At 40.4% G+C, this 21,320-nt stretch overlaps 1 protein-coding gene across 1 annotated transcript; it reads left to right on the top strand.

Annotated features, from left to right (window-relative positions):
• Nucleotides 1-5,121: 5,121 nt before the first annotated feature.
• chgb (chromogranin B) lies at nucleotides 5,122-19,884 on the top strand. Its single transcript, XM_052011228.1, has 5 exons — nucleotides 5,122-5,297; nucleotides 6,600-6,681; nucleotides 6,786-6,876; nucleotides 11,195-12,768; nucleotides 19,801-19,884. Exons 1-5 carry the CDS (start codon nucleotides 5,122-5,124, stop codon nucleotides 19,882-19,884), a joined length of 2,007 nt encoding a protein of 668 aa, XP_051867188.1.
• Nucleotides 19,885-21,320: the final 1,436 nt, after the last annotated feature.

A 21,320-nucleotide genomic window follows, 5' to 3' on the forward strand; every position in this document is an offset into this window, starting at 1 on the left:
ACACCGAGCTTCATCTTGCCACGATTGCTCTTGACTGCTGTAAATCAAGAGATGTTGTCTGACATCCTCTACTGGATGGGTAGAAATTTCCTTCAATTAACTACTGGAAAGACCAAAGCTCTCATGTTTGGTCCCCATCACAAACTCCTTGGCCATCAACTCCATCCTCTCCATGGCAACCTTCAAAATAAACCAGAACTGCTCACAATCCTGGTTTCATATTTGACCCTTAGCTGAGTTCCAGAACTCATAGCCATCCCATCTCTAAGCACTCCTGCAACTGGCCCTGCCTGACACTGTAATCTCCTCCTGTCCCATAACCCACCAAAATATATGGACTCTTCTAATTCTGCCTTTTCTGAGCATCCAACATTTAATCCTTCCACCATTCATGGCTTTGCCAGTGAGGACCTTAACTAAAATTCCAGCACCTGCCTCCATCTTAAACCTTAAATCTCTGTCTACCTGTCAATGGCCTTTTTTTGAGGCCGTCATTAAAACCTATCTCTTTGACCAAGCCCTTGGTCCTCTATCCAATTATTCTTTGATGTGACATGGCAACAACGTTTTGCTTGATGGCACACCTGTGAAGAAACATGCATAGATTTTTCTAAGATAAAGGTGCTTTATAAATGAGAGTTGTTTGTTGTTGCTGCAGCTGCTTCATCTGGTGTGGAGAGAGCACGGAGTTAGGAGTGCAAGACTTCTGCCCATTTTCTTTTTAGCTTGCAATTCCTCACTCTTCTGTTTGAGAGAGTTGAGATGGTTGTAGCCATTGTCAAGTTTCACAAAGACTTCAGATTTGTTGCAAGGCAAATTTCTTCTGGCATTGCTCTCTGTTCCGTGTTTTCCATTTGGAATGGGAGAAAGGAAGTCTCCATGGACTTTCTTTGCATTTTTCCTTTGCTGTGTTTGCTAGATTCTTTCCCCCATATGTCTTAATTCTCATGAATTTCTTTTTCCAAAGAGTCATTTTTATGGTCAGGTTTGTTTTGAAAGACAGTATTTCTCCATTGAGATAGGATAAAAGGAGGTCTTCTGATGTTATCAATAGGTTTTAGATCAGTTATCACACTACAGCTAATTTAGGACAATTACCTCAGGTTCCTACACATTAGTAGAGCAAAGCCCAAGCAACCATATTACCAAGGTGGTTTATCCACACAATAATGGCAAGATCACCACCAACAATGATTTGGAACTGCACCATTAAAACCATTGTTGCCTACATATGATCACCTGGGTGATTGATACATTGGTCATTGATTAATATGACAAGGCTACCCAGATTAATCATACCAGTACATTTCTTAAAAAAAGGTGGTTTTATTGTGCTATACTTAAAATTGTTGGAATGTGTGATTGTGGCAAGGTTTCAATTTATGTGTTGCACCTCCAGAGTATCCTAAAGATTTTTCAGGATTTACTTACTTTATGATGTCGTGGTATGGGCATGAAGTAAACATGGAACAGACTGATAGACTGCACCTTGGAGCTTGTACTGCTTATCATGTTCATGTTTTTGATCATTAAACATACTGCACCAGACTTAAATGTGACATTTTTCCTTGCTTCAGTCCTCAGGACCTCTGGATATGATAGCCAGCATTCTGATGGATATAATGTACTCTCAATTTCTGAAGAGGGTATCCTGAAATGACAAAGATTGTGATTATCCTTGATCAGAAAGATACTTGTGCCAGGCATTATTTAACTTAATGGGACAGTGTCAGTATGACATTGGCCACAGGCTCCATTTCAAGTCATGATATTAACTTTTGGCCCTTCCCTGCATTTTCTTATCCTCCCCTCCCTTAACTTCCTGATTTTGTAAAGGCTGAACACTTAAACACTTCTGTTACCTATTTCTGAAATACATCTTCTCAAACACATTTTAATTGCCATGCGTTTAAAAGGCCATATTCTTTTAATCTTTATAAGTTCTCATGGAGTCAAATAGAACAGAAACAGCCCCTACAGCCAACTGAGTCCATGCTGACCATCAAGCACCAGTTGCACTAATCTCATTTTATTCTCCTCCCATTCCCCATCAACTCCCCCAGACTGAACTACCCACCTACACAGTAGGGGAAATTTACAGTGGCCAATTAATCCACCAACATGCATGTATTTGGGATGTGGGATGAAACCACAGCACCCAGAGAAAACTCAGGGAGAATGTGCAAACTCCACACAGTTTGAATATACTCCACAACTCCACAAACTCCACACTATTGATAGGATGCAGAGCTGGGCTGAGAAGTGGCAAATGGAGTTCAACCCAGAAAATTGTGAAATGATACACTTCGGGAGATCAAACTTGAAGGCAGAATACAAGGTTAATGGCAGGACTCTTAGCAATGTGGAGGAACAGAGGGATCTTGAGGTCCATGTCCAAAGATCCCTCAAGGTTGCTGTGCAGGTTGATAGGGTTGTTAAGAAGGCATATGGTGTGTTGACCTTCATTAGTCGGGGTATTGAGTTCAAGAGCTGCGAGGTAATGTTGCAGCTCTATAGAACTCTGGTTAGACTACACTTGGAGTATTGTGTTTGGTTCTGGTTGCCTCATTATAGGAAGGATGTGGAAGCTTTAGAGAGGGTGCAGAGGAGATTTACCAGGATGCCGCATGGATTGGAGAGCATGTATTATGAGGATAGATTGAGTGAGCTAGGGCTTTTCTCTTTGGAGAGAATGAGGATGAGAAGTGACTTGATAGAGGTGTACAAGATGATAAGAGGCATACATCCAGTGGACAGTCAGAGACTTTTTCCCAGGGCAACAATGGCTAACACAAAGGGGCATAATTTTAAGGTGGTTGGAGGAAGATATAAGGGGGATGTCGGGGGTAAGTTTTTTACACAAAGAGTGGTGGGTGCATGGAATGCACTGCCGGCAGAGGTTGTGGGGATACCTACATTAGGGACATTTAAGAGACTCTCATATAGGCACATGAATGATAGAGAAATGGAGGGCTATGTGGGAGGGAAGGGTTAGATAGATCTTAGAGCAGGATAAAATGTCGGCACAACACTGTGGGCCTATGTTCTATGTTCTAGATTGAAGGTCAGGATTGAACTAGATCACTGAAGCTGTGAGGCAGCACTTTACTGTGCTACTGTGCCACCCTAAAGTTCTTTAAGGATCTCCAATTTTTAAAATTAAGGTTTCAAGCATGGATATCACTTACAGGAATGACATTTATTCATCATCTCTAGGTGCTCCAGGTGACTTGCACATCCATTTAAGAGTCCATGATATTGCTGAGTGTTTAAAGTCACATTACAGACAAACCAATTGGAGTAGATGTCTTCCACAAAAGGAAATCAATGAGGTTTTTATGACAATTCAGTTGTTTCAAAATCACCAATACGGAAAAGAGCTTCTTCTAAATTCTGGATATATTTAATCACTTGAAGGCAATTTCCCAAGCTGTCATGGTCGGATATGATGTCCAGATCACCTGTCATAGAGGACATCAAAATTCCCCCTGCCTCAAAGTAGGCAATTTACACACTATTTTGTTGAATATCGGTCAAATCATTTAATCCTGAGCTGAGAATATTTCAATCCTGACCTCAAGTGCTGTCACTTGGGGGGTTTGTAGATTTTCCCTGCCTCTGTGTGTGTTTTCTCTGGGTCATTAGTTTCTTCCTACATTCCAAAAACAGGCAGGTTGGTAGGTTAAAAGTGATCATGGTAAAATACCCTGTGTGTCGCTGAGTGGTGGAACCTATGAGGGAACTAATGGGAATGTGAGGCGAATAAAATGGGTTAGGGTATGATTTGTGCGAAAATGTGTGCTTGATGAACAGCACAAATGCAGTGAGCCAAAGGACTTGTTTCTGTGCTTTATCTCTCTACGACTCTATTTCTAGGGCCTACACATTACTGCAAGGCATAACCAACAAACCATCAACTTGATACTTATTGTATCAAACCTCAAAATGCAACTTATGTGTCTATTAAAATTTAATAAAGATTCTTTCTTCTGAAATATACCACTTTCTCCACACATTCATTAATTCCATGCTCCATTTAGTCACATTTTACAGACAAGATCAAAATGAATTTGAGTTCTAATCCTCCAATGTTTTCAATGGCTGTGAATAAAGTGCTTTTAAATGCCAGTGCAACTGAAGTAAACAACAGTATAGGAACATTTCTTTTGTGACAGAGGACAATGATGTTGGTGGCAGTTCTTGATTCAGGTTTATTGGATTGGAACAATCTTCAGTCACTGTCTGCAGTTTTAGGTTTTAGGTAATTAACCACCAATGTTTATTCTGGCGTTGGATTCCATTTAAATATTATATGATCTCAATTACCTGTGTGAGTTGAAACGTGACCTAAAATAAGGAAACATTCAGGCTATTCTCATTAAAAATAGATTGGTAGACGAGCTTCTCTTTCATCCTCGGCTCATTTGCATCTGGCCAACTTAAAGAAAATGACAGCGTATGAATATAAAAACGGATACTGTTAAACAGGTTTTTAAAAAAGGCATTTAAGGTTCATCTTTAACCTCGATACAGATCAACGATGTGATTCGTGGAAATACTTTTGAGGCTCTAATTTCAAGTAATTCTTGTAAGGGAAATCGGTATTTAAAAAAAAGAACCCATTCCTTTTTATGTAAATCTGATAATTAGGAAGAGTCCATTAATTGTATTTCCAAAGTTCAAGCTTCGCAGCCAGAATTGTTTCTCAGGTTGTTATTTTGTCCTAAACCAAAAGAATAATCTTTTGCTGAAGAGATTTGATTGCCTGTAGAATTATACCACAGGAGAGAAATAAATGGGAAGAGGTTGGGCTAAAATGACAACAAAAAGTGTAATATAATTTTCTTTATCTGTTCTGAGGCTGATATCGTCTCCCAATAACCGCAGAACTACTGCACAGAATCAATAAGTTGAGAACGCCATGGTGCGATTGAGCTAGACAAACAAACGAGATGGAGATTCACTCGTTCCGTCTACCAAGATTAAAAAAATGAACTAAATAATAAATGGAAGTGAACGATTACGCAGAAACATTTTCCGCCGAAGCTTTTGTGGAGCTTTGATGACGATGATTCTCGGGTGTGGAGGCTGCCTCCGCCTCCAAGACCAGCAGCGCGTTATATGCGCTGTGCCGTCGCTTTAAATTGGGATTGCTGGTGCTCGGCTCCATCCAGAGACTGCAGAGAGCGGGTGAAAAGCACCATCATCCCACAAACTCCTCTCAGCGCGCAAGGCTTCGAGCAAGACTATGCGTTTTTTGCCTCTCCTAACCTTGGCTTTTCTGCCTGCCGTGGCAGGTAATGTTTGCTTTTGCCTGTTTATTTCAATCCGTATTCTTAATCAACAGTTTCTCTGTTTCAGCACCTTGGATAGCGAATGGGTCCTGGTTACTGATCCAGCCAGTCTGGCGAACCTTCCCCGAGGCGATTGGGCAGACCTTTGGGTGGCATTTTCCCCTCATATTCTTGATGATCACAACAAAAGCAACCAGATTTGTGATATCCCAGCATCGATTTATTGTTAAATCTTTGTTCATATAAAAGCGAGTGCAAAAGCTAAATACTGCGGAGGCTGGGCAGTGGAAATGAAAGCAAAATGTTGGAATATATTCAGGAGGACAAGTTCTCGTGGGGCTTGTGGTCCTGATGGAACGTTAGCTCTGCTTCACTCGCCACAAGAGCTGCCAGACCCTCTGAGTGTTTTCATCATTTCCTTCCCTCATTTATTTTCTCTCTTTCTCAGTTTTGATGAAGGGTTTTCAACCTGAAACGTTAATTCTGCTTCTCTTTCCACAGACGCTGCCCGACCTGCTGAGTATTTCGAATATAGTCTGTTCATATTTCCATCATTTCTTGTTTGTTTTATTTAAAAGCGCATGTTGACAACCACAGTCCAGAGTACCCGTCATTTATTGACAAGATCAATGCCCAGTACCGTGAAAGGTGGGTTGCAATCAGTTCCATTAGCAGATTACTCAGGCTACATTGTACATTAGGTCCTGGGACTGGACACATTGTGAACATATCGCCAAGGGGTCCCACATGTTCCCGAATACTTTTCCTCCAGCTACCTCATTATAAAATTAAAAACACGCAAAATGAAAGGCAAACCAATAAGGCTCCTGCTGATATTAAAATGAAAACTTCCACTGAAGTTGTGCTCCATCAGAGAATACGGGATGAGTTCTTCCAGTATTTCTGTTTTAATTAAGGGTTTGGGGGAACTGGCGCGGAAGAGGAGATGAGACTTGGATAGATCAGACATGATCATACTGAATAGCGGGACAGGTTTGAGAGCCGAGTGGCCCACTCTTGCTCCTATTTTCATGTGTTCTATCCACTCTGTCCAGAATCTCATCATTTTATAAGACGTCTATCAAATATCCCTCACTTTCTCCTTGGAGTAGACAGTCCCAGCTTCTCCAACCCTCAGAATTTCTTTATCCTGGGAACCATTTTGGTAAGTTTCTTTCTCATCCATAGTTTTACATATTGAAAACACGACCAGACTCTAACCTGCAGGTCAGGTGCAAGCAAACTTTCTCTTGCTTGGGGTTCTCCAGTTCGTTTTCCTGTGGGGTAGTTTTGTTTTTGTTCCAGGAGCAGTCATTATGTTTATTTCTTGTTCTTGGCAGTGGTCAGCGCGCTGCCGGTAGAGAGGGACGCACAGAAGGATGAACTGGTACGTTGCATGAACATGTCTCCAAAGCAGAATTTTAACTCTCTCTTTTCTGAAGCACGAACAGAGGAGACAAGTGCTGAGCATGTCCGACATTTCTCGTTTAGGTGACGCGGTGTATAATCGAGGCACTTTCCAATGCTCTTTCCGAACAAGACTCTTCTCCAGTGACTTCGGAATGCAGGGAAATCCTGAAAAGTAAGCGTATATCTTTGTATGGTCAATAACATCACCAACCGCCCCGAGTTTAACTATTACATTGATCATTAATGCAAGATGACTGAAAAATGCTAAACAAGTGGTTGTCTTCGGTCGAATCTACGATCGACGCTGAAATTTGGAACAAAGACTCTGTGTGTGTGTGTGTGTCTGTGTCTGTGGGTGGGGAGGAGAGTAAATGTTTAAATTAGGAATTTATCTTTTGGCGGTGATGCGATAGTTATTTATCAACTCAATATACCGTGGTAATTTAAAATAATAATCCGATAAAATTCATTTCAAATGAGGAGGGATTAAAACAAACTACTACCAATAATAGACAATCTCGCTGCCTTTTACTGTTCCAATGTTTCAAATACATTTTCTTAAACTATGTAGTTGCGGTTTATTAAGGGTGCTGGGTTTGGGAGGGTTGGAGTCTTTTTCCAAGTCTATTTAGCGAATGGATGCAATCCCAAACACGGCGCCCTGGGCGAGCTGGCATTGAGATAGGTTTCAATAAACATCAGCAAGTTTTGCGCATTTGCTGCAATATTTTTGTCGTTGATCGTTACGAAAACTGTGTTGATCGAACAGTGTCTAATTGGGGATTTTAAGTCTCTCTATTACATGCACTCAAGTCCAGGGAATGTTCATGTGTAAGCCGTGAGAATGAGTTGGGTAAGTGCACGAAACTCCCCTGCGCTCAATCGAATTTGCCCTTAAATGTTCCCAAATTTCAAATTCACTTACAAAGAAGAACGAGCGATGTTGGCGTTTCCTTGCTCTGTTTAATGTGAAGGAAAGTGAGTTTCGGTTACCTGACTGAGGGTACCGAGAAGGGCTGCACTGAAACCCTTGTGTCGGTACAAGCCTGGATTTTGTGATCCAGGTCATTCAACGCCAAGAATCGCTTTCTTAAAACGATCGCTAGGGTAGTATTTACGGGGATTTCGCCCCCAAAATGATCATGGAATATAACGATGTCTCTATTACTTGCATTCTGACCAAGTAAGAGGGGTGTTAGTACACTGATTTTTGCATCTTGGCTTTCCAAAGACACCAGAACACTTGTTGAAGTGAAGTCATTTTTGGAATATGGAAAATGCAGCTTTCAAATTAGCACACCCAGATCCCACAAGAGCAACGTGATACTGAGCAATGTTGAGAACCTTTTAGAGCTTTTTGAAGAGATAACCAAGAAGGTAGATGAGGGCGGGATAGTGGATGTTGTCTATTTGGACATTAGCAAGGCCTTCCACATGGTAGGCTGGTCTGGAAGGTGAGGTCCTATGGAATCCAGGGAGAGCTAGTTAGGTGGATTCAAAATTGGCTGGGAAGTAGGAAGCAGGTGGTTGAAGGTTGTTTCTCGGAATGGAGGCTGATGACTGCAGTGGAGTGGTGCACTGTAGGGGTCAGTGTTGGGGCCCTTGTTATTGGCTCTGTATATAAGTGATTTTTATGCGAATGCACGAGGCTTGATAAGTAAGTTTGTGGATGACACAAAATTAGAATGTGTTGTTGATAGTGAAGGAAGTTATCGTAGATTACAGGGGGAATCTTGATCAGATAGAGATGTGGGCTGAGGAGTGGCAAATGGATTTTAATACAGATAAGTGTGAGGTGATCCAGTTTGGAAAGTAAAACCAGCATAGGACTTACACTATGAATGGTAGGGGACTGGGGAGTGTAACGGAACGGAAGGACCTCGGAGAACAAGTGCATAGTTTGTTGAAAGCGGTATCACAGGCAGACAGGGTGGTGAAAAAGGTGTTTAGCATGCTGGCCTTCATCAATCAAGGCACTGTCTATACAAGTTGGGACACTATGTTGCAGTTGTACAAGTTGTTGGTAAGGCACACTTGAAGTACTGTGTACAGTTTAGGTCGCCCTGTTGTAGGAGAGGTGTGGGTAAACTGGTAAGAATGCAGAAAAGATTTGCAAGTACGTTGCCAGGACTAGAGGACCTGAGCTACAGGGAGAGGTTGGCCAGAATAAGTCTTTATTCCTTGGAGCATAGGAGAATGAGGGGTGATCTTATGGAGGTTTATAAAATCGTGAAGGTCATAGATAAGGTGGATGGTAGCAGTCTTTTCCCCAGAGTAGGAGAGTCCAAAACAAGGGGGCATAGATTTAGGGTGAGAGGGGAAAGGTTTAAAAGGGACCTGAGGGGCAACTTTTCCTGCAGAGGGTGGTGAGTATATGGAACGAGCTGCCAGAGGAAGTGGTTGAGGCAGGTACAATAGTATCATTTAAGAAGCATTTGGATAGATACATGGAGGGGCAGGGCTTAGAGGGATATGGGCCAAATGCAGGAAAGTGGGACTAGATGGGTGGGCACCGTGGTCAGCATGGACTCGTTGGGCCGAAGGTCCTGTATCTGTGCTGTACTGCTCTATGATTCTATAACTCTGTTATTTGAGGGAGGGGTATTGGCAGAGAAATAGAGCACAATACTTAAGTCTGAAGAAAAGTAACACAAACTAACTTCAACTCTCCCACAGTGAAAAATATAACAGAGCACCCGGTCTCATATAGAGTCTTGTGTTCACTTCTGGTTGCCATGTTATAGCAAAGATGTGAATGCATTGGAGATGGTCCAGATAAGACTTACCAGAATGGTTCCTAAGATAAAGAATTATTATAAGGAGGGGTTGGAGAGTTTGGGACTGTTTTCTCCAGTGAAGAGAAGGCTGAGGGGACATTTGGTTAGAAGTCTATAAAAAGATGAGTGTCTGGACAGAGTGGGTAGAAGACAACGCAGGAACATGAGAAAATAGGAGGAAGAACAGACCACCAGGCCCCTCAAGCCAGCCCCATGATTCAATATGATCCTGGCTAATCAATGCAGGCTTCAACTCCCTCATTTCCCCAGCCCTCAATTCCTCGATCTTCCAAATATTTATCTATCTGCACCTTAAATATATCTAGTGATCTGTACTGCATGACCCTCTAGAGCAGACAATTCCAGAGATCCAACACACTCTGAGAGAAAAGATTTCTACACACCTCAGTTTTAAATGACACGCCCCTTATTTTGCAGCTATGTCCCCTTGTTCGTGCTCTCCCACTAGTGTGGGAGATTGTTCCCTTTGGTGGAAGAACATAGAACATACAGCAAAGGAACAGGCCCTTTGGTCCACCATGCCTGCACCAACCATAATGCCAATCTAACTCTTCCCATCTTCCTGTATATGGTCCATTTCCCTCTATTCCCTGCCTGTTCACGTGTCTGTCTATGTGCCTCTTAAATATTGTTATTGTATCTGTTTCCACCACCTCCCCCAGCAGCATGTCCCAGGCACCTACTACTCTCTGTGTAAAAAATTGCCTTGCACATCTCTGTTAAACTTTCCCCCTCTCACCTTAAACCTATGCCTTCTAATATTGGACATTTCCACCCAGGGAAAAAGACTCTGACTTCCTACTTTATCCATGCCTTTCATAATTTTTAAACTATGTCAATTTGCCTCTCAGCCTTTGACGTTCCAGAGAGAATAATCCAAGTTTGCCCAACCTCTTCTTAAAGCTAATACTCTTCAGTCCAGGCAACATCCTGGTGAACCTCTTCTGTACCCATGGGTGGAGGCCAAGGTATAAAGTAAAGGAGAAGAGAACTAAGAATAATGTGAGGGAAAACATGTTTGCACATTGTGTGGTTGGAACCAACAACAAATGTGTTAGAGGGAGGTCCTACTGTGGCCTTCAAGAAGGAATTAGATAAATATATAATGAAGAAAATTTTGCAAGGCTACAAAGAAAGGGCCAGTGAATGGAACTGGAGATTTGCTCTGGCTTAGAGCTGGTGCAGACAAGATGGGCTGAATGGTTTCATTCTGTGCTGTAATCATTGTAATATTTGGCTGAATAGTCTGTTCCATCATTGTGATTCAGCTTATCCTTTTGATATTTGCTACAAAACATTTCCCCCACCTCCTCACCCACAAAGATGTCAGTAATGGTGTAGCCCTTTAAGTAATGCACAAGCAATGCTGCTTCCTTCTTTTAGCATCTGATTTTCTGTATGTTCTTCATAAGTTGATGCCTATAAATCTTTTGCACATATGGAAACCAATGTGGCCGAATGCATCAAACCTGCATTACATGATGATTGGTGTCACCACTATGTACCCAACTTTACATGCATGGAACCGCATGGTCAAAATATCCATGATATGCTATATATGCTGTAAGGCACCATTTGTATTCAGCATAGTTCACTCTCACAGTGTTTTAAAAACACATAGTTCCCAATAATAAGCACTTGAGTTTTCAGGCTGCTTTCTCCTTAAAGCTTCATTGTTGCATCCTGTTCCAGGTGAGAAGCATGAAGTAGCAGAAAAGAAATATGAGGGAGGAAATAATTATTATGAAGAGGACAAGCACCTTGAGGACTCTGAAAATCCTCCCTATGAAGATAAGGGAAGCCAGAGGGCTGTTGAGGAATACCAGAGGCGGCATTATGAGGAAGACAAACAAAGTGAAGATGAGAGTGAGGAAAGACAACATTACAAACAAGACCATGAAGAAGAAAAAACTGAGGTGAATAACAGCAAGGAAGAAAGTAGAAGTATAGAAGACTTCTATCCAGTAAAAAACACTTATCATGTCAGAGACCATGGAGATCGCCATTCAAATCAACAACATGAAGAAAGGAGATATGCAGATAAAAGAATTGAGCAAGATAATGAAAGAACATACAGGAAACACAGCGAGGAAGATACCACTCATGAGCAAGAAGGCTCACAGAAAGCAGACAGTACCGAGAGTACAATCAATGTGTCTCATCACAAGCGACAAGACATTAGAAGTGAAGAGCCTTCTGAGGAGGATGAACAATTTGGCATTCATGGACACTCGAATGAAAGAAGACTTGGACATATTGACACAGGGGCAGAGGGATCTAATGAAGATCTCAATAATCAAGATAACAGAAATGGTCATTATGACCACAAGAAACCTGACTCTGAAGATTTGGAAGAGCAAGATAGTGAAGAAGGAGAGAAATTACATAATGGTCCCATACACTACCAGAAGAGAAACAACTATGGTCATTCAGATGAGGATAGGAGTGTCCACCGAAATAAGAAGGACTCAGATATATCTGATGAATCTAGTGAAGATCTAGAAAGCATCAAAAATATCCACAATTACCTTAAAAGATATGAAAACCAGGTGGAGTATGAGGATAAAACAAATAGGCACTCCATGAGTAGCTCAGAGGAATCAAAGGAGGAAAAACACCTTGACAAAAGGACCAATAGTGAAGAAAAAAAATACAATGAAGAGGAAGAAAAGAGACATCATACTGACTACAAGAGGCACCACAGTGAAGAGGAAGAAGAGGGGGATGAAAAACGATATTACAGCGAGGAAAAGCAACACAGCAGTGAGGAAAAAACAAATAATCCCAATGAAAAGAAGCACCAAAGAGAAGAAAGTACAGAAGAAAGATATACTAGCAATGGAAAAGATGAAGAGGAAGAGAGAAATACAGTCCAACAGTTTTGGTCGAAGAAAAGGCATAGTTTGGAGGATAGATATCCTGGCAGTGAAGAGGAAATAAAGCGCAGTGAGCATGGTCACTTCTATCCGGAATACGAAGAACATGATGACAAGAGGCAGAGAACAGAGTATGAAAAAAGACGTGAGGAGCAGGACCAAGGCCAGAATGAGGAACGTAATGAAGAACACCCCATAAGGCAAAACCTTGACCATGATTTCCAAGAGGAAAGGATGTATGATAGAATGGACAAGCTGGCACACTATCTGAAGTCCAGGAAGCCGTCCATGGAAATCCCAAAACTTTATGGTTCTGAGGATGAGAAGGGAAAGCAAAATCACAATGAAGGAAAGAAAAAAATGAACCACAGAGTATTAACTGAAGAAGAGGTAAGCCTAATATTTTTTTAAATGAACAATAATAAAGGTATTTGTTAACTTACATTTTTAAATTTTAAGAAAAAGTACTTAATGTTTGAGGGAATAACTGATATGATTTACTTTGCAAAATGGCTGATTTTCCACCCATAATCTAAAATAATCTGATGAACCCTACAATGATGCATCATTATATAATAAAACAATGATTATTTATAAGACATAATCATCCACAGCTATGTTATAATCTTATTTTTTTCATTTTCTAAAACAAAATTATTGCAACTTAATTGGATGTGAAGTATTTTCCCAATAAATATTTCTTAAGAAATATTTTTTTCAATTCTAAGAACATCTACAGCACTGTTACTCTTGCAACATCCATTATCTATTACAGAGATAATAATATGAAATCACTTCTTTGATTCCCTTTGTATCTAAATCTCTACTGATCTCTGTCTAGAATATGTTGAGTGACTGAGAGTTCAAAGGCCTCTTGGTTGGAGGGGGTTGAAATTGGAATAATACCCATATGGTGAAGCAGCCATAGGGAATGAACCATGTGTCCAGTAAGTTGAAGGTCTATTCAGTATTGGAATTAAGGCTTCAAATAAGATCATCAGGCTGTGGACACACTACATATCCATAGGTAGTTCACAATGTATTGAAACTTAAGTCTCTTGTGTCACCAGCTGAGGTTAGGAAGTGATCAGGAAAGTGATTTGGAGAGAGATAGAAGCCCCAGAAGAGTAATGGTGATCGACAAGAGGAGGGTATGATTGGGAGTGGGGTTGAGAGGGGCCAGCAATGATCATTGGACTGCTTTGTGGATGTGGTCAGAAAGTAAACCTAGTTCCACAGTCAGGTAAGCATTTTTAAACATGTTTTTATGGTATCAACTTCCAGTAGTCCCTCTAAAGACCACAGGTTAATCCAAATGTATTTGTGGTTATCTCAAATGTAGTCAGCTAAACTGTATTTGTGCCAGCTCATTGTTCAGAAGGGATCCTGGAACTACTCTTAAGTCTCATATTTGCATACCTAACATCTTCTTCACCATTGGGCCCTGGAGCCTAATCTTTCTTCTTCATTGACAGCCCTCCAAGGTCAAGAGTAATTTGCTTCCTCTCCAGTTTTATATATTCTGAAGTGGCCAATGAAGCCAGCATGGGAAGACTCTGCCACAAATGCGGCTGGAGATGCTTGATGGGGCAGGTGGGTGGGTAGTATAGCCGTGGTACACTTCTTCCACTAAAGTCACTGGGCTTCCATGTGGCTCCTGATGGAGAGACAGGAGCTTCTTGGTGCCTCCTCCATTTTTGAGTGGTAACAGCTAGGGATTCCCAACAGCAAGTGAGGATTTTCAAGGAGGCTTCAAGAACATCCTTGAATCATTTCCTCTAACCTCCTGTTAAGTCAAGTCAAGCCAAGTTTATTGTCACGTGCACAAGTACGCTGAGGTACAGGTACAATGAAAAACTTGCTTGCACCAGCATCACAGGCATATAGATTCAGACAACACACAGAATATAAATTATAAATAAATTATACATAAATTGTGGACCTTGGAATACAACGTCTGTTTCAGGAGTCTGGTATCAGACATACCCATGAAATGGCTTGCTCAACAGAGCTGACTTAATGTAATTGGATCCTCGATGCTGGGGATATTGGCCTGGGAGAGGATGCTGATGTTTATTTGCTTATCCCGCAAATGGAGTTGGGAGAGTTTGCAGAGACAGCTTTGGTGGTATCTCACCAGTGCTTTGAGGTGTCTCCTCGGAAACATACAGGTGAGCCCAGAAGAACACAACATTTGTGTCAGGTTTGAGGTCTTGATCTTTGAACACTCTTTTCCTCAGACAGCCAAAGGCTGTGCTGGCATATTAAAAGCAGTGCTGAATTTCATCATCAATGTCTGCCTTGGTGGAGAGATGGATGTCAAGAAATGGAATGTGATCTACTTTTTCCTGGGACTCATTATGGACCTTTATTGTAGGGGGCTCATGTTGATCCTACATCTTACTGATATGGTGGATTGTACATTTCTGTGCAGAATGTGCGCACATTGTCAGTCACATGAGACACTTTGGCATCTATTTTCTGGCTGTAAGATGGTGCAGCATCTGATACTATCTGCAGCAGCATTACATATGAGGATGAAGCAAGCCAAGTATTGTTTGTGGGAAAACCTTCAGTGAAAAAATGAGTGAGGTGGAAGTCAAGGTTCATCAGGGTCTAGGAAGCCCAGTAAACAAATTGGCAGTAATTAGAAGATCCTTCCTATGTTTGGCTATCCTCTATCTATTCCACCATGATGCAAACTGTGACCCACCACAGATCCAAGCCCATTGCAAAGTGGGGTCAAACAAGTATGTGTTATTGCAATCTTATTCAACACCTTTCCCAACTTTCCTATAAGTTCCTTCACTTAATTTACAGGATGAGTGGAAAACTGTTTATTCTCTTTGTTTCCTGAACCAAAATCACTCCCTCCTGAGTCACTAAGTTACAGTACTCAGATGAAGCTTCCACATTTGCTAGTTTGGAGGCTGAGCTCCAGATCATTGTTGATGTCTTCACAGAGCTGTCTGAGAGCATAGACCTTATACTAAACAGTCGGGGGACAAAGGTTCTTTACTATCTTATTCCTTCACACAATACCATCCTGACTGTGGTCAACATGGCTCATTTCCCATATTTTGGGAGCTACCTCTCAGCAAAGGCAGCCTTTGATGTTGAAATTCACCATTGCCTTCAGTCAGCCTTCATCCATCTAAGGAAAAGAGTGTTTGAAAATCAAGATCTCAAACCTGACACTAAGCTCACAAACCATTGAGCAGCAATCCCACTTTCCCATATGAATTGGAGACATGGACAACCTACTGCAGGTACCTCAAAACATTGTAGAAGTGTCACCAGTGCTGCGTCTGCAAGTTGTCCAAATCCATTGGCAGGATGGGTGAACCAATGTTAGCATTCTCTCCCAGCCCTGCATTCACAGGATTCAAGCTCTGATCACATTCAACACCTCCGATGTTGGGCCTCATTGTTTGCATGCCCAACATTTGACTCTTGAAATAAACACAACTTCAAGCTTCATCTCAGCAAATGATTTCCAGGATCACAAAGAAAGCACATGCAGGATGTCCTCAAAGCCTCCTTGAAGAAATATGTCTTTTCATCAATTCATGAGAAACCCTGGCTCAAGACCGGTGAAGCACAAAGAAAATATCCAATCACAAGTATCTAATAGAAGCATGTGGAGGCCAAGCACAAAGAGTGGAAGGAGTGCATAACATCTTAAACAATACACCCTTCACCTCAGCAGGCTCAGTCTACTCCCTCTGTGACAGATTTTGCAGATTCTGCAAAGGTCTCTTTTGTCACCTTGAAATTCACACAACTGGAGTGGAAGCAAACACAAGAACATCACTACCCCTCTATGTATTTGAATGGGGGTCCATTGTGTCATTTTGTAAGGCTCCAACTTCAACAACCATTTCTTAATTCCATGATTTGTCATGCACCTTAGTATATTTATTAAAATATTAAAGAATGCTTACAAGTGGAAGTAGAAGTTAGCTGAGGCTATCAGGATTGGCCGATAAACTCAAATGGTGCAAATACCCTTGAGTATACAATAGTAAAATTATCCTCTGAGACTTGTAGATAAAACTTCTCTTGATAGAAAACAGACTGGGATGTAAGTTTAATTGTTGCGAGTTCTTATTGTTTTGTGGCACAGACATGATAATTCCATATTTTGAAGAATGGACCAAATTTGGTTTTCCATACCCTGGTGATTGCAAACAAGAATTTAAAATTGTTTGAGATATTCATGGTGCTGGTAAATAAAATGCCTATGGCCAGTTAATACATTTAAGGTTCTTCCTTTTTTATTGTTAATCCATGTCAGCATTACCGGAAAGGTGAGCATTTATTGAGCATCCCAGTCACATTGAGAAGGTGATGGTGATGTTTCACCTTCTTGAACCATTAAAGTCCCTGTGGTGCAGGTATGTCTATAGTACTTATGTACTCTACTGTAAACTTTTCAAGTTAGTGAGTTGGGAGGCTTAGATTCTTGTTCCATGCTGCCATCTCGTGAACAAGACTTGCAATGATGTTGTGAAACTTAAATAGCAAAAATTGAAGATATGTTGATGTATCAAGTTATAGTAGTAAATGTTGACAGAAAAGATTGAAAATAAAGAAAAATCAGAGCACATAGGAAGTATGGTTTGCAGAATTTTAAGTAAGATAGAAGTGTATAAAATACTTTGGCCATCTCAAACAGTTATGAGTCAGAGTACAGGAAGGAGATAGAGAACTTAGTGGAATGGTGTCATGACAACAACCTTTCCCTCAATGTCAACAAAACAAAAGAGCTGGTCATTGACTTCAGGAAAGGGGGCGGTGTACATGCACCTGTCTACATTAATGGTGCCGAGGTCGAGAGGGTTGAGAGCTTCAAGTTCCTGGGAGTGAACATCACCAATAGCCTGTCCTGGTCAAATCACATAGATGCCATGGCCAAGAAAGCTCACCAGTGCCTCTACTTCCTCAGGAGGCTAAAGAAATTTGGTTTGTCCCCTTTGACTCTCACCAACTTTTACCAATGCACCATAGAAAGCATCCTATCTGGATGTATCATGGCTTGGTATGGCAACTGCTCTGCCCAGGATCATAAGAAGCTGCAAAGAGTTGTGGACACAGCCCAGCACATCACGGACACCCTCCCCTCCTTGGACTCTGTCTTTACCTCTCTTTGTCTTGGTGAAGCAGCCAGCATAATCAAAGACCCCACCCACCCGGGACATTCTCTCTTCTCTCCTCTTCCATCGGGTAGAAGATACAGGAGCCTGAGGGCACATACCACCAGACTTAAGGACAGCTTCTATCCCACTGTGATAAGACTATTGAATGGTTCCCTTATACGATGAGATGGTCCCTGACCTCACGATCTACCTTGTTGTGACCTTGCACCTTATTGCACTGCACTTTCTCTGTAGCTGTGACACTTTACTCTGTACTGTTATTGTTTTTACCTGTACTACATCAATGCACTCCGTACTAACTCAATGTAACTGCACTGTACGATCGGTTTGTAAGACAAGCTTTTCACTGTACCTCAGTACAAGTGACAATAGTAAACCAATACCAATACCAAATTAAACACATAAAATCTACATTCAGTTCATTTTTATTGCCTGCCCTCTCCAGAGGGGAAAGATCATAATGGTGCCCTCTGAGTTTGTGCTTTAAGGAGCATGGTCAGGAATGCACAGCGGTTACCTATATCCTTATCTGAAGAGTATATTCAAGAATTAGATCATCTGATGTTGAAAATGACATCCATTATCTCCATCTGAACAGATATTAATTCCTCTACTTCCATTGACCAAGGATTTCTTGAAGGTTTTCACAGAAATACAGCTGAAGGAAATGGTTACTTTGCTGAGCTAAAATAGTAAGATATCTGTTTTCAAGTTGACCTTGATTTACCAGCTACTTCTGAAGTTGTGGAACATAGAGAGGAAAATGACAGCAAAATCTGATCTAACCAGGATCAATTGTTCTTAAATTACTCACTGTAAGCTACTAATTTATGTTGGGGGAATGTTGGTGTAGTGGTCAGGTTGTTGGACTAATATTCCAGAGACCTTGAGGAATAAATGAAAGTACAATGCAAATGATGTAATACCAAGTATAATAATATAATTTACTTTGTTTTTAAATCTAGAAATAAAGTGCTGCCACTGGAAAACAACCATTAGGCATTTGGGGATTATATTCAACATAATTTAGTATTTTTGAGTTCCCTGCAGAGTAAACGCTGTAAATCCATCCTTATTTTCCTAATACAAATATCAGATGTTTTATTAGATTGTATGCATCTTAGCCACATCTTTTATTAATACATGTACTTTGTTTTAGATTAAACAGACCCATTTATACAGACTGAGTTGGGTCATGATCTGTCTGATCAACCCATTTTTAATCCCCAAGCTAATCCCATTTTTGCTTTAACCTGGGACTGGCAAAGGGGCAAGTTCAGGACTGTCATTTGGTCCCATCTGAAACATTGTGACCTGTCCTGGGCATTACATGCCTGAGAAAGCATGTCAATGCCTTAGTGAGGTGAGATTTCTTGGAAAAGTTTCAGAGATAAAGGGCTTCAATTACATGGAATTAGCTGAGAAACTAGATTTGGTCTCTTTAAAGCAGGAAAGACAATTTGATAGAAGTATTCAAAACAATGATATTTTTGATATAATGAATAAGAAATCATATCTGGTAGCAGGAAGACGGGTAACAGTAGAAAACAAACAAAAAAAAGCCAGCAGAAAGATGATAATTTTATTTTACTTATGAGACCTGGAAACACATTCAAGAACTTCAGGAGTGAAATGGGCAAGTAACTGAAAGGGGAAAACTTGCAGAGCTTTAGGAAACAACAGGTGGAATTGGATTGATAAGGTCGTTTTTTTCAGGGAGTTGGCATAGGCACAATGGGCTAAATGGACTCCCTATGAGCTGTTCCTTGACAATTCCACAGGTACTGAAATAAGCTGGAATATTTATCCACATTCAGTCAATTAATTAGGACATGAATGAATCCAAAAACAGAAACAACCATGAATAGCACAGCCTGTCTCCATTTAAGTTTTATAGTTAATATATAAGCTATATAGTTAAACTATATATTTAAACTATATAAGAAATATAGTGTATATTACTTAACTATTTTTTTTCATTTCTCTCATCAGGCTTTTGTTGCAGGGGTATGTATAACCACAGTGTGATCATCCATATCTAATATAATGTTAGAAATAGCTATCTCTAACAGTATATTAGATATGAATAACTACACTGAGCATATTTGGCAATTGAACAAATGAGTTGAACAACCTGTCTCAGAATGTACAGTGATGCAGTTGGAATGTCATACTATCTGTACTACAGTGGGTAAGGTTTTTATATAATAGTCAGGAAGAAGCCATCATATTAATTATGAAATGCTTTCCATTATCTCCAAAGCAGAAGGAACTTGAAAATCTGGCAGCTATGGACTTGGAGTTGGAGAAAATGGCAGAGAAGCTGCATGACCATCATAGAGATTAATACAATGTTGTCAGAGGAGTCAATTACATTATCAAGGCACCTCATACTATACTGAACATATTTTTTTCTAAAAGCTAAAAAAAATACATATATTTCATTATCTAATGCATACAAAAAATCGTTGAAGAGGCTGTTTTCAGAGTATCGATTATTTTTTGTTGTCCACTTGTGTTGTATTTTAAACTGTTGGAAATATTTCTATTGCACATTCCTATATTGCTAAACATCAGACAGAGATAAAGGCATGAAAAATTAAATGACATTTCGTTCTAGATCCATGAAAATTATCATAACTCATAATTTTCATATTCTGGTTTCACGTTGTTATTGTACTGTTCAGCTTGTAATTTGGATTAAATAAAAATCGTGGTGTGTTCAGACCAAATTCCTGTGTCCTCTCTACTTTAAACAGCTATGTAAAAATGGAGTATTAATAAGTGAAGTTAACTCAATGTCAAAATTACTTGACCTTCAAAGCCTGAGCAGCAAGTGTAAAATTATATATTAATGCGCACACAAACACAAAGGTATAAGGAAACAGTAGGATAGCTATTTCATCTCATTTATGATAAGTTACTTCAAAGGAGAAACTTATAATAGTGCAAAAAAATAAAATGCTGGAAGAACACAGCAGGCCAAGCAGCATTTATGGAGGAAAGAGGATGGCTGACATTACAGAATTGCCGTTTGAAATATTATGCATTTATGACTGGCCCCTTACCAGTCCTTTAATCCCAGATAACTGACTACTAATGATTAGAATTGGAAGTGAATGCATTTTGCTAACTTCTTTCCAAGTTTCACATTCTTCACTTGGTGAAGTTTTTACAACAGTGTTCTTGCCCACCGATTATTAGGACTGCGGTTTTCATGCACAAATATTTAAAACAGCCCCAATGATTCCCAAAGCTTGTACCAAACTTTCTCTTTGTCCTGGGTGAAAGAATATTTCTCAAAATATCTGCAGTGCCTTTATGGTGAACTGTTCTTGATGTACATTTTCCCCATGCTGGAATTTATGAAAGTATTTTGTAGGATTATTGGCAGCCACTTTGGCTCCTTTCTCGAAATAGGAGCAGATTAAAATTACTTTACATTTTAGAAACAGATGGTACACAATGAAAGGATGCCCAGACCATCCTGGAAAATCCATTTGCACATGTGCCAAACTGCCTTGCTTTGCTTTAAATCGCCAGTTTAAAACTCTGTCAGCTGTTAGCAAACATGCTTCCTTCACAGGCATGGCACAAGGACTGGAAAACCAGAGCACCATCTTCCTCAGATGTTATGTATATCTGGTACTCAGGTACAGAGCTAATTGCAAAGCTATCGAAAAGGTAAGATAGGTCAGTCTGCAGAATCAACACTTAACTCTTGGTCCACCCACAGCTGGTATTGGTTTATTATTGTCATTTGTACTGAGGAATAGTGAAAAA

Source organism: Pristis pectinata, chromosome 3 (assembly GCF_009764475.1).
Source record: "Pristis pectinata isolate sPriPec2 chromosome 3, sPriPec2.1.pri, whole genome shotgun sequence".
NCBI classification, from domain to species: domain Eukaryota; kingdom Metazoa; phylum Chordata; class Chondrichthyes; order Rhinopristiformes; family Pristidae; genus Pristis; species Pristis pectinata.